The sequence below is a fragment of the Eulemur rufifrons genome, chromosome 4, assembly GCF_041146395.1.
Source record: "Eulemur rufifrons isolate Redbay chromosome 4, OSU_ERuf_1, whole genome shotgun sequence".
Classification (NCBI taxonomy): Eukaryota; Metazoa; Chordata; class Mammalia; order Primates; family Lemuridae; genus Eulemur; species Eulemur rufifrons.
The window spans coordinates 69,075,513-69,089,265 of NC_090986.1; the positions used below are offsets into that span (position 1 = coordinate 69,075,513).

The 13,753-nt window shown below is 38.5% G+C and overlaps 2 protein-coding genes across 4 annotated transcripts in view; one reads left to right on the forward strand and one right to left on the reverse strand.

Moving 5' to 3' along the window:
* Positions 1–715: 715 nt before the first annotated feature.
* NHLRC3 (NHL repeat containing 3) lies at positions 716–12,235 on the reverse strand. Of its 2 annotated transcripts, XM_069467304.1 has the most exons (7): positions 11,944–12,235; positions 11,371–11,523; positions 10,919–11,066; positions 8,643–8,843; positions 6,757–6,848; positions 3,431–3,543; positions 716–2,881 (listed from the first exon to the last, which is right to left on the reverse strand). In XM_069467304.1, exons 1-7 carry the CDS (start codon positions 12,025–12,027, stop codon positions 2,629–2,631), a joined length of 1,044 nt encoding a protein of 347 aa, XP_069323405.1. In that variant the 5' UTR covers positions 12,028–12,235; the 3' UTR covers positions 716–2,628. The 2 variants fall into 2 exon arrangements, with proteins under 2 accessions (XP_069323405.1, XP_069323406.1); XM_069467305.1 differs by lacking the exon at positions 8,643–8,843.
* Positions 12,236–12,593: 358 nt separating this feature from the next.
* The window catches only part of PROSER1 (proline and serine rich 1), a 28,657-nt gene continuing 27,497 nt past the window's right edge, over positions 12,594–13,753 (forward strand). For both annotated transcript variants that reach the window (XM_069467306.1, XM_069467308.1), the window contains exon 1: positions 12,594–13,482. In XM_069467306.1, coding sequence (XP_069323407.1) covers positions 13,438–13,482 — 45 coding nt within the window. In that variant the 5' untranslated portion in view covers positions 12,594–13,437. The remainder of the gene's footprint in view (positions 13,483–13,753) is intronic.

The window sequence follows — 13,753 nt, forward strand, 5'->3', positions numbered from 1 at the left end:
AAAAGTTAGAACTCTCCTGCCTTAGTCTTACAGGCGCATTGCTTGAAGCAGTCTTTTAATCTGTTCAGTGACCTAAGCACAAATTATGTTTAATAATTTGTGGTAAATCTTTGTTTGCCATCAGACTACATTCACGTTTTCTCTGATTGACAAATATTTCATCTTAAAGACCCAATCTGATTGTGAAGGTAAGGAAAGATAACTACTACACCTTTCGTTTTCTAATATATAGTAGAACCCTCTCCCCCGAGAATAGACCTAGTAGAGGCATAAAGAGGTTCCACTTCTAATGCAGTAGTATCAACAACTAGCTAGTTATTACTGTTCATTGTACTCACTCACCACCTCAAAAGAAATCACTTTAAGCCTTCCAAGCAATTTCAAGCAGTCTTTATGGCACAGCAGCTCATACTCTATATGTGTATGAAAAGGGGGATATTCTTAAAGCACCAAACTGTGATTTCATGATTGCTGTAGTTCTTTAATGGAATAAAAATTTTACACTGTTTTTATAACAATAAAATAAAAATTTAATTGGGGAACCAGATAATATTGCCTTTCTTTATAAAATTTTAATTTGCATTTTTTTAGTAGAAAATACATTTATCTTTCATTTAACCAATTAATCTAAAGAGAAACGTGAAATACTATGATTATAACAATGCTAATAAACATTTTTAGCAAGATAACATAGAAACAATATTTTTGGCAAGTTTTATAAGAATCCAGTATAAAACAAAGTTAAATAAATCATTTTGGAAATGACAAAATCAGTTTACCTAACCTAAATTCCTTCAAAGAGACATTTGTACTTCTTGTCCTGGCTTAAAAAAAACAAACCAACCCTAAAACCACTTTCTTTCACCCAAACCAATTGACCATATTAACTAAACTACATAAAGTTCATTAGGATATGTTTTGATAAAAACTGTAAACACAAAATTAAGGCAAACCTGGTAGTCGGTATCAGGAAAATAGCTCATTTAGAAGGATGTTTGTTAATAAAATAGCTCTAACTCACCCAGAGCTACAGACTTCAAAGGGCATGTCTGTACCCACTGCGTGTCTGATCCTCACGGCATTTATGAAGGAGGAAAGACAATGATGGTCCCATCTTACTGAAGAGAAAACTAAGGGGACTTGTTCAACATCATAGAGTTTGATCAGTGGTACAAACACATTTATCAATGGCCTTAGATATAAGATAGGGTTTCCTGTTGGTTAGATTTACCTTCCTAACCACGTTAAGATAAGATCCAAGTATCAAAATGAATGAAAGTTCCTTCAGGTATGGAAAATACTCCAGCCAGAACGCGTGATGAGCAAAGTCAGCTCTAGATTTGTCATATGCTAGGGAATTTACAGTAAAACATGGATAAAGAGGGAAGCTGACATGAGGAAGGAGGAAGAACAATTCATAATATGGCAGTGTTCCACCAAAACCTAGAATAAACTAAAACAAACAGAAAAAAATGATCTTAATTGGGAAGCCAATATTGAGACCAAAGGGGGAAAATGAGATATGGAAGTAGAAAGGCAGGAGATTATTCATCTTAATAGCTCAACGTGTTTGGCACATCCCCATTTAATTTTTCTGAAACTTCTGTGAGGTAGACAAATGTCAGGAATGAACCGAGATCATGTTTAAAAGAAGAAAAAGGAAAAAAGAATAAAGAAGGAAGCACTGAGGAGAGGCCCCCTTTCCCTTCTTAATTCCACCTTTAAAAAACACTCCAGTTATTTGTAAAAACCACTTTCAGTAAAGTGCTTAGACGCCAGCCATTTTATTCCGACATTTAAAGGCTGACATTAAGTATCTTACAGCTAAAGGACAAAAGCTGAACTTTAAAAAGCTGAACTTTTAAAAGGAAGCCTAAAAGCCTACCAAAGCTTACAGCACGTTTATAATTTTTTGTACCTTCTCTACTCTACCATGCTGTTTTCTCCTCCTCCTCCCCTGGCAAGCTCATCCTCAGCTCTCCAGTTCCAGCTCAAATTCACCTCCCCTCCAGGTCTCCACTAACCCCTCAGTCAGATGTGGTGCTCCTCTTTCCAAAAGCACCACTACACTCCCAGTGGCTGTCGCTGTGTTGCCACTGTGTGCTCACCTGTCTCCCCACTGGACTGTAAGCTACTCAAAAGGCAGACAACTCTGCTTCCTCAGTTTTGAATCTTCAGGACCTAACACTCTGTGGATACTCAAATTAATCCATAGCTTTTCTTACTCATAAGCTCTCAAGCAGTTCATTTTATGTAAGTTGAACAAACTGGAGGTTGCATGTCACATGAAACTCAATATATAATCCTACAAACCTGTTTTTATTCCCATTTTTTTGCCCATGGAGAATTAGTCTACCACGGGAAACAAGGTGGTTACAAATTTAGTCCCTCTTTCCAACCCCATTTTTAAAAGTTACATTTCTTTCATTAAAATATCCATATGCATTTATATGTAAAACTAAGTCCCAAGAATGGCAACAAATATATGATTCTTAATGATATAAAAACAAATCTTTCTGATATTACATCAGGTAAAGACAAATAGATTCTTGTGCTTGAACACCATTTTCAAGTACTTAATGAATTTGAGAATCTGAACTGCCTAAAATATCTCCAGAAAAAAAAAAGTTATGAACCAAATGAAGAAACATAGCTATTCCAAGGGGCATATTTTTGTACTTGTTTTGCTCCAATTTCTGCTACATAGATTGCTCCAGTCTTTCTATCGACTTCTAAGAGATGTGGCAAAACTTGATCTGCTAGTTGGATCGTGCTGACCACAGAACAGTCACCGATGCTTCCCACCGGGGGTGCTGCTAAGATTGAGAGCCGGCTCAGATTCAGCTGGGCCACGATCAAGTACTGCCCATCAGGAGTAAACCTAGAGAAAAAGACATTTAACATAATAAATTTATGTGAAATAAACATGTTTGCTTTTTTCAACATTTTTATCACCTACAGTGCTAAAAACAGTAGGCACCTACTTGCTGAATGATTGTTTTAAGGAGAATTTAAACTTGCTCTGTTTATCAGGGATAAGCCATCCGTGATTGTAGACATAACCAAAGATTATCTTAAATTTTTAAAAAGTATCAAAATCAGAGTCCGTGAAACTAATGGAGAATTGGTGTTAGGTTGTATCTGATTTTCGCCCTGTGTCTAAAACTTTACTAAATGTATCACAGGGTAAAGGCATAGGAGAGGTCCAGCACACATTAACTGGGATTCTCCAGGGCACTGGAGTTTACTGTTTGCACTTTATTTGGCATTTGGAAAACTGAGATATCAAATTTCTCTGTATACTTTTTCCTTCCATTTTCACTGATTTAAAATTAACAATAAATATTTAAACTTTCAGCTAGCCATTCAGAGGAAGTAAGCAAAATAAACTGACTAAAACAAGCATTTTAAAATAAAAAGAAACAATTACCTGACTGAAGAAGGTCCCTCTTCTGTGAAACAATTATTCCATGCTCCTAACCACTCTCCAGTGTCTTTATCAAATACTTGGATTCTTTTATTTCCTCGGTCAGCAACCCACACCTGAAAATCAAAAAAATGTCAATTGGAAAAGACCTATAACATGAGAAGAAAGAAAAAAGAAGAGGAGAGAATGCTTATTTTCATTAGTTTCACATACATTATCTTAATACTTAGAAGAAGAAGAGAAAAAGAATTCTTAATACTTAGAGGGTCACAAAGAAGAAGGTATTATAAGCTCCATTTTCAGATGAGGAAAAACTAAAGTTCAGAAAGGATAAACGCCTTGTCTGAAATAAGCTTACAAGTAGGACAGGAACAATCTTGTCTTAACCCACAGCCTATAATGCTGTTTATAGTACTAAACATGTGAATAACTAAAACCCTGGCGTACTCCAACATAACGCAGAGGATTAGTAGATAATGAAAAGTGACAACATTCATTTATTCCTCTAATGAGCGTTCACTTTCACTGAGTACTGCCAGCTTGTCAGTCCCTGGGAAGACAAAGAAAAGCAGGCTTACTTCTTAGGAGCTCAGGATAGTGCTAAGTGGGGTATTCATTCACACTGCAATATCATTCAACCTACACCTGCTATTACCAAGGTACCTTCAAAGTGCTGGACCACTTAGAGAGGAAGCTTGGGGTACTTTAGTAACATATAAAGAATCATAGCAGGTTTAATTTAGGTTTGTAACAGGTTGTAATGAGTTATTAAGCAACTATTGGTATAAAACAGGAAGTTAGATGCATTCTTAATGACATAGCATAAATCATATGCTTACAATTTATGGCATACACAAAGGGTTTTGATGACATGTGGCCAAGGTTGTAGAGAGGAACAAAAAAATGGACTGGAGGGAAGGCCAACCCTGCAGACCTCCACCTGCCCCTTGCAGGTCCTTTGGATTTCGTGGGTTTGTGGATTCAGGGACTGTTTTTTTTTAGGGTAAACCTGTCTATATCTTCATCAATGTGCATAAATTTTAACAGCCATTGAATTCATCCCCAGTCAGACAAAAGACTCATTATACTATCTTTAGAAAGGTTGTTGATGTCTAAGTAAGGTAAATTCTCAAGGTCTTCTCTTGATCTGTAATTCTTTACTAAGGATAGGTTTCCTTAAAGATTTTGGGATCAGTGTCTCTGACAAATGACCAAGGCAGAAATACAGTTTACATCCTAGGGTTGAAAGATACTTGAGACAGTCAGCATTATCTTTCCTACTCAACATTCAAGGAATTTCGATTATGGGAAATCCTGTTTAAGAAATGTCAACTAAAAAATAAAATCCTAAGCCCCCCACTGACTGAACAGATCCCCTCTCAGCCAAGGGGACCCCCATAAAAATCCTCAAAAACTATGTTCCTGGCCATGACAGAAAGGGAGGTTGGACATGCCTCTTTATACCTCTTCCCTTGTGGAGTTTAGACACAACTGACCGGCATTAATGTTAAAATAGAGATCATAAGACTGATAAAACAGACCTTGTGGCAATACGACAACTATTTATAAACAAGACCTAAGGGGCTGCCAAGCAAGGGTTAAGTCACACCTTACAATCTGTAAAATCTAGTTAAACAGTTATAGTTTTTTTTAATAGCATGGTATCACATGACAGGTAACAGACACCCTTAACTTAAGCAACCCTTCCTACTAACTCCAAATTTTTAGATAAAGCTTAATACTCTCAATCAATTGCCAATTAAAGAAACTCTAAATCCACCTATGACTTGTAAGCCCCCACTTCAAGATATCCCGCCTTTTTGGGCTGAACCAATGTACACCTTCCATGACTTGATTTATGACTGTACCTGCAATTCCTGTCTCCCTGAAATGTATAAAGCTAAACTATAACTCAATCACACTTTCTCAGGAAGTCTTGAGATTGTGTCTCCTTGGGGCTGTACTCACTCATATTGGCTCAGAATAAACCTCTTTTAATTATTTCACAGAGTTTGGGCTTTTCTGTTTATAGAAACAAGTCTTTAACTCTGGAACTAATTAACTTTTCATATAGGGTTATGGTGATGATTAAATGTGTTTATCATGTAAAGTGCTCAGAACAGCACTGCTGTAGTTATAAAAACACAAGTATGTAGAAATTGACACTCCTTCTTTATCACTTTGTAATGTCAGAGTACTCCCACTAAATGATTTCCAAGGCCTCTTACAAGGGTGTTCCTCACTATGACGAAGTTTCAGACCACGCAAAACCTGGAAATAGGTCTTGCATGGTCTGAAACTTGACCTTTTTCTTAGCACAAAATAGGATCAATTAACCAAGCTCAGGAGGGTGATGTGTAAAACCATTAATTCCAACTTTCTAGCCCCTAATTTACATACAAAGTTCACATGGTTAGGTAACTTCTAATGGTAGACAGGAAGATTTAAGGATCAAAACATTCTCACTTCGTCAACATAGGAAGCCAAATTATAATTAGAAGTTTGCTTGCGGAGCACAGAATCAGAAGTGGAGATGGACTAAATGTCTAATGGCATAAAGGCAAGTAGCCTGATGCATCCATTGTGTGTCAAGACATTTAATCATTTAATAGATACATATAAGATGACTACTATGTACTAGGCACTAAGATATAGAGTAAAAGAGATTCAGTATGTGCCCTCATACAGCCTACAGTCTATTAAGGGAGACAATTAAATGAATATAATATAGCATGATAGTCACTATAATAGGGAAGTACAAGCTATAGTAGGAAAACAGGAGAAAATGAAAAATTTTTGGTAGGGGTTTAGTTGTAGGAAGGTAACCCCAAAGAAGTGATATCTATGCTTAGGTGAGTAAAAGCAATAGAGGTGGTAGTGGATGGGGGTGGGAAAGAGAAATTGATTGAAATTTGTTGGTTAAAGCTTTCTGTTCCCTTAAGAGTGGAGTTAGTGAGAGCAAGAGTTTGCCTACTAGGTGGCTTTCTTTTTCAAGCTTTCAAGATTAACCTCTCCCACACCCCCCCACCCCCGCTTTTGATCAAAACTTTTTTTTCTCAAGAATTGAAAATATATTCAAATGCTTTTAGTAGAGTTTTCTGAATAAGAGGACAACTTTTACTTAGGAAACCTCCTCACTATGAAACCCAAACATTTATAAGAGAGTATGTGAATATGTGTGCATACCCAGTCCCACAGCACTTGCCCAGACATATCCACTAACACACATACACATGTCCAGGCACACACGTACACCAAGATATAAACATGCCCAAGAACACACAGACTCACACACACACAGTCTCAGAAATGATGACACTATATTTTACCCGACCAGCTGAATCAAGTGTAACGCTGTGAGGTATGTTGAACTTAGCAGGCCCTGTCCCATTTTCTCCATGCAGCCAAAGGATCATGAAATCTATCAATGGCAAAAATATATCGTCAGAGCAACATAAAGAATGTCTTCTGTATTTGCATATTTTATGATACAAGTTGCAAAAGACTATTCAATTATACCCCCAATTCACTTGACTATGTTTTCCTAGCTTCTTGTCTATATACTCATTTGCCTATTTCTTATCCTTTACAAAAGATAAAAACAATCCTCTACTTCAAGCAATTAATCTACTTCTTTAATTATTATCTTCATTTGAATTTTTCATGATTGCTTCAAAATCATTATTTAAGGTTAATATCGTCTTCTCCCTCAAACCAGTTCCCTTTCACAACCTGTATTATTTGATATTACTATTCCACTAAGTTTAAACACTCACATTATGTTTTTATAGTCTATCTCCATTATTACCCACTATTGTGGGTTGAACTGTGGTCCTCCACAGAAATGTTCAAGTCCTAACCACTGGTGCCTGTGAAAGTGGTATTATTTGGAAACAGGGTCTTTGCAGACGTAATTAAGTTAGGGAACTCAAGATGAGTTCATCCTGGATTTATAAATTCTTATAAAGAGAAAGGAGTAGAGATTTGAGACACATACACACAGAGAGAAAAGGAGGCCACGTAAAGACAGAGGCAGAGACTGTAGTTACGCTGCCACAAACCAAGGAATGTCTGAGCTACCGGAAGCTAGAAGTGGCAAGGCAGAATTCTCCCCTGGAGCCCTTAGAGAGAGCAGGGCCTACCAGATTTCAGATTCTGGATTCCAAAATGGTAAAAATAAATTTCTATTTCCTGAAGCCACCTAGTTTGTGCCAATTTTTCGTGGCAGCCACAGGAAACTAATATACCCATATTCAATCTGTCTCCTAAATTTGGTTGTTTCTTTCATAGAATTTGTTAGATTCTTGCTTACTCCTCACCCTACCTACCTGCTTTAACTGTTACCAACCAAATTCAGTTACTAAGTGATAATTACATAACCTCCAAATGACAGAGCTCCCTCAAAATAGATACCGATATAGTATTGTGTCTTATAAAAACTCTGCTTCTGTAACATCGCTTTCCTACTTAAAAAAACCTCAAAGACACTTTATAGGCAAAAATATGCCTTTAAAAATCCTCAAATAAGCTTTTAAGGACATCCCAGATCTTATTTTCCACTGCTCAAAAAGTGCATCTTCACCTCCTTTCCTAATAACCATCTGTGAACCATGCATGATAAAGCCTCCATGAAGTAAGTTCCCCTCGTCCCCCTCTCCTCCCACCAAAACCAGTCTAGTTCAAGAACTACTGCCATCATGAAATTTTGTCCTACTTCTCCAATTTAGTTTCTCCTCCTAATTATCATCTTCCTTTAAGAATCAGTATGATAGATGACATGTCATTGTTTCATACAAAATAGACCCGCACCTCCTGATACTACAGAGGACACAGAGCAGGCACTCAATCAGATTTTTGCTGATTAATCAGCCTGTAGGATATCTGACTCTGGGATTCTGGGTTCATTACTTCTCCATCTTAACTGGATGGGATATCCACTTATCTCTTGAGCTCACTAAAAATTCTCATTCTGCCTCCAGCTCCTTTGGAGGAATCTCCTTGCCTTCGGTGAAGAATAAGCAGGTCTGTTATCAGACTCATTTATTGTTGGCAATCCCACCCATCTTTTTTCTAGTTCTCTCCTAGTAATACACTTTAGCTCTTTACACACAGTTTCATAAACAACACTGTTACATTATACCAAGTATCAAAAACATTAAATACAATTTATAATATTCTTATAATACCATAGAACAAACAGTAGGCAGCCATGTACCTTGGGACAGTTTGATCAATCTGTTATTCAATCCTCCATCTCCATCCACAATATAAATATCTCCTGTGTCCTCTACATACAATTCTGCGGGATTGTCAAACTGCAGGGGATTCAAACCAGTGCCTTTTTTGCCTGGAGTACCCAAGATTTGAACAAGATCACCAAAGGAATTGTATTTCTTAACAGTATGACCATAGGATCCTGTAAAGATAGATATGCACATCTCACAAATAATACCACTGTACAAACATTCACATGTATTTCAAGTAAGCCAAGAACAAAGATTTGATAAGAATTAAACAGCAATAAAAGGTTTATGGGCTTAGGTAATTAAATGTTATAACTGACAAGCAAAAAAGCTTCTTCATAAGTTATAGCCAAATTTGTTCATGAATTAAAATCTGTTACTCCAAAATAAGTAGACTCTAAATTCAAATAAATAAATCCCCAATTTGACTCATATACAGAAACCTCATCATGTTATTAAATTATTGGTGTACTATTTTCTTTTTTAATCTAATGACCTTGAGAATAAGCATTGTTTGTAAAATCAAGAAGAAATCGAGAAGAAACTATAAAAGAAATAAATTATATTTGAAACTGTTATTTTAATCACTCACATACAGATCTTAAATTTCAGTAGGTCAACAAAAAAATTCTCTATGGTACTGATTTTTTTTAAACTACATTTTCTCCTAATGAAAACAAATTCAAAACTCAGCCCCTCAACTTTTCTTTCCTAAGAAGGAAATAATCTTTCCAGATCACTAGTATCTTATTTTCTCACATTAAAATTTCTTTGAGTTAAAATTATCTTAGAAGCAAAGCCTAAAGTAGAATATTAATAAATAAGGGAAAATCATAAAGCAGTTAACAGAAATCAACACGAACATATACAAGACCAAACTAACTGATAGGTGTTCAAAAGACAAACTAGATACATTAGGTTTAGCAGAAATAAAGTGAATCAGTTACCATTACAATTCTGTCTTCAAAAACATATTTATTAAATACTTGATTTGGATACTTGAGCTCAAGTGTATAGTAACAAGAGAACACATAAACCTCAAAGTTTCTAAAGAACTAGCAAAAGGGATAGAATACTAGTAAATAATGTTTTTTAAAAAGTGGCTGATTTGTAGCCATATTTTTGATTAGAGAAAATTTATTCCTTTGGAAAATGAGAACATAGAAACTGTCTTCAGATCTGTGGGTAGGAAAACAAGTTATAATGGAAAGAAAGAAGAGATCATTTGTATTCTTTTTATTTCTAGAAATCACTGAAATCATACAGGATCACATGAATAGAATGACACACCTTTAACTATGAATCCTGGGGGGGGGAGTGAAAATAGTTGAATCTCATTACGATGAACTCAGAGATAATCTAGATTTTTTGGTTTAACCAGAATCTTACTATCTAAAATATAGCTTTAAAAAAATAGGTCATTAGCCGAGGCCCAGAAATCTTTTGGTTTCTGAGAACAGATGTGGTAATAGACACTACTTATAAAAACTGAGACCTCATTATTTCCCCAAAATAGTATCTGAATTAGCCAGACCCGATGTCCTTCGATTAAAAAACTGGGCCAAGGAATACTAGAGATATCATCCTTATAATCCCATTCCTTCCTGACTTTCTCAGTAACGACCACCTCTCTCTGGTACTGCCTTGTCTTAAGCCACAGCACAGGTGAATAACTTTCTCCAAAAACATTCTCCATAGCTATAAATTCAATTGTGCTGACTTCATTTTTCAGCATTTTCTGCTAAGAATATTTGATGGAGGAAAGATTTCAGACATGGTTCAGTGAGTGGAATTTCAAAAATAGTAACACCCACTTCTGCAAATCTCTGCACTTTGGGCAACGAAGCAATTATGTTATTTTTTTTTTTTAGCACAATCTCTTTTGACAGAGAACTGGTAAAGGCAAATGAGAGTCAAGTATTCCATTATTTCCCTTTTAGAGATTGTCATTTTATTTGGCTTCACTGAAGACGTTTAGAGTTATTTAATCTGAGAAGAGCAACTCACACTTTAAAGAGGAAAAATCCCTTGACAACAAGTTCAAGTAAAGATCATGATTATAGCCTCCTTGTTAAATTTCCTGATTCTGCAGAAGTACAATATAAAGATTTTTAAAAACAGTTATTTCAAGAATCATTAAAGAAATTACTATTCGTTTTGGCAACTCTAATTTTAAACCGCACAAGCAGGAACAGGGGCAAAGATATGATTTTTAGCAAGATAATTTAATAGTTATTACTACACATACCACTTCCTACATCCGTGATCCAGACGGATTGTTCATGTAGTGTACTGGCTGCAAATATACCATGAGGTGTGTCAACTGTATAATTCCAGGATCGAAGGAAAAATCCATCCTCTGTGAACACTAATACCTTTGGGATGTTATCCCCTCTCTGAAGGTATACAAAAATAACTTCTTAGATAGGATCAGTTTTAAAGAAACGTATTCTTTATTTTGGCAAAGAGAAACAAAAATTAAAGTTAATTGAGAAATTCAGTAACATTTGAGAAACCAACTTCAAAACCCAACAATATTACTATCTTTCACATTCAAAACCAAAATACTTACCTGAAACCAACTCAAAAATAAATTGTACAATTAGCATAATATAAATGCATATGGTTAGTTATTACAGTAAGGCTATTGTCGCCTTCGTAGTGTTCATATATATATTTTTAAATCCCTATTTTACTTACTTGTGCTACGTAAACCAATCCGTTGAGGGAGTCAACTGCAACACAAAATGTTGTTCCAGTAAAATACTCTGAATACTTAGGCCAGCCCACATCTAGCCGGTAAAGAATTTTCTCAGTTCTCCAGGAAATTTGAAAAGCAAAGTTCCTTAAAACCTTAAATAAAATCGGGAGATTAAGATTCAGTTTACCCTCTAGGTGAGAAAGAAAAAGGGGTGGGACTTTTTTTTTAAGGCATGCCTTGACAACCATTAGTTTGCTGGACTGAAATAATTCCAAAGAAATGGGCTTAAATGTCTAAAGACCAAGAAGACCACAATACAAATCTGCAAATTATTTGAGGGCGTAGGAGGAGTTAGGAAATACGAAAAAATAAGGAAACTGGCGATGCACCATATACAAACTTTTTAACATTTAAGAGTCAAGGAAACACGTCGGCAGTTCGGTCCCAGGTGCAGACTTTGAGACAAGCTAATGAAGGTGCAGGACTCGCCACCTCCATCCCCCGATCGCGGCGTCGCCTCCCAATAGTGCCATCCACACACCCAACAGTCATTGCCTCACTACTCAACTCACTGGAGAGCCACAAAATCGCGAATGCAAAACCAGGAATGCAAGAAATAAGCCGGCACCGGCTGCGCAGACCCAGAATCTCGCCATGGCCAGACGGGAAGCCAAGCAAGAGAGGAGGGTCCGCCGGTGAGTGAAGGCGGCCGGACACCCTCAGGTCCGGGCCGTTCGCTGCTGCACCGAGCTTCTGCCCGGAACCCCAGGCTGAACCCCTATTGCCAATCTCCTCTTCCTGGAGGAGCGGGCTTTGAGGACGGAAGCGAGCGGAGACCAGGGCTAAAGAAAATCAGAGAAGACCAATTCCAGATGCTCTACGCCCTCCAAAGTCCCCACATCCAAGTCAGGTGACTTGGGCCGACCCAGTGACCACCCTTCCCCCGCCCCTCGGGGCGGTCCACGACGCGGACTTCTCCCGGACCCCAAAATAGGGGCGCCCATGGATATGCCGTAACCGATTGCCTTTTTTTTTTTTTTTAAATAAAATTCAGATTTTACAATCAAAGTACGCCACACTCAAACACGAAGCATAATGGGGTGTCACTCAAGAAATGACTTCCAGGCTCTGGGAAGGATTTTAGCCATATCCTTTTCCGAGACATCTAGGCATCTGCAATGGATGCCTATGTTCCCACAGCAGGACCCCTCCGGTGGCTTTCAGGAAAGAGTGGCCCTAGCTGGCGGCGCAGAGTTGACTTTATTCGGGTGCGACGGGCTTTATTGTAGGTCGTTTTGAGCTGGTGGGGGCCATAGGGGAAACCGGGCCGAGCACCTGGCGCTGCGGGGGCTGTGGCTTTCGGGAGTCCCCCTCCGCGAGGCCGTGACCCTCTTTGCCCCGCTCCCGGTTCTCTCTGGCCGCCGGCCTGTTCCCGGAAGCCGTGGCAGCTGATAACAAAGAGCCTGTCCGGCTGCCTGCTCTCCGGGCTGAGGGACCCAGGAGTCAGGTGGCGCGGCTAGGGATGAGCGCGAGGCGAGCCATGAGTCCGGGTGCGCGGCGGTGAGGGGCGCGGCCGGCGGCCGAGTCGCTGTTGGCGGCCGAGAGGCCGGCGCCTCCCTCCTCGCCGTCCGCGAGGCTCCTGAGACAGGTGCTTCTGGCCTCCCGGCCTCTCCACCCGGGAAAGCAGCTTCGTGACCTTCCCCCGGCGCCACCTGGCCCTCTGCCGCAGCAAACGGCGCTCAGCCCTGGCCGCCAAGCTTTTGGATTTCTCTGCGGGACCCGGAGGATCGAGCTCTAACCCAGGCTGCCCTAAAGCTTTGTGTAAAGAAGCTAGGGAAACCTGGCGGGAGTGATTTTTGTTTTTAATAAAGTTTTTCTAAGTCTCCGGTTTTGGAAATTTTTGCAGAGTTTACAGTACTCTCTACCTCTTTACATCCTTTCTCCTGCTCGTGGAGCCCTTTTCCTCCTCAGCTATAAACGTTTTTACTGTCAGCGGGGAAGACCAGGGATGAACATTTTGTGATTGAACGTGTAACTGTTCAACCTACGTCCAGATAGTAGTCAAGATGGACAAAAAATCCTTTGAAACAGTGCTGGATGAAATCAGAAAGGTAATGACAGTCCGTTCCATAAATTATTTATGAGATACGAATTTTCATGATTTCTCTTTGACGTACCGTGTGTAGATGGCGCAAAATAAGGGTCCTGAGAGTTGCCACATTGGTTTGAATGTTCACGTGTAATGTAGGAGCTTATATCTGGATATATTTCACGATACAAACAGAAATTATGTTAACGCCATAGTTGAGAATCAGTGGGGTATTGTCGAAATTATATTCAGACAATTCTCGTTTCCAGTGCCGGCTTTACAGATCCTTGATG

Excerpts from the sequence above, each read along its gene's own strand:
- NHLRC3 (XM_069467304.1), bottom strand. The coding sequence starts at position 12,027 with ATGGCGAGATTCTGGGTCTGCGCAGCCGGTGCCGGCTTATTTCTTGCA. Across the intron at positions 11,524-11,943 it reads CGCGATTTTGTGGCTCTCCA|GTTTTAAGGAACTTTGCTTT; the intron begins GTGAGTTGAGTA and ends ATTTTATTTAAG. Across the intron at positions 6,849-8,642 it reads ATTGATCAAACTGTCCCAAG|ATTTCATGATCCTTTGGCTG; the intron begins GTACATGGCTGC and ends TGCCATTGATAG.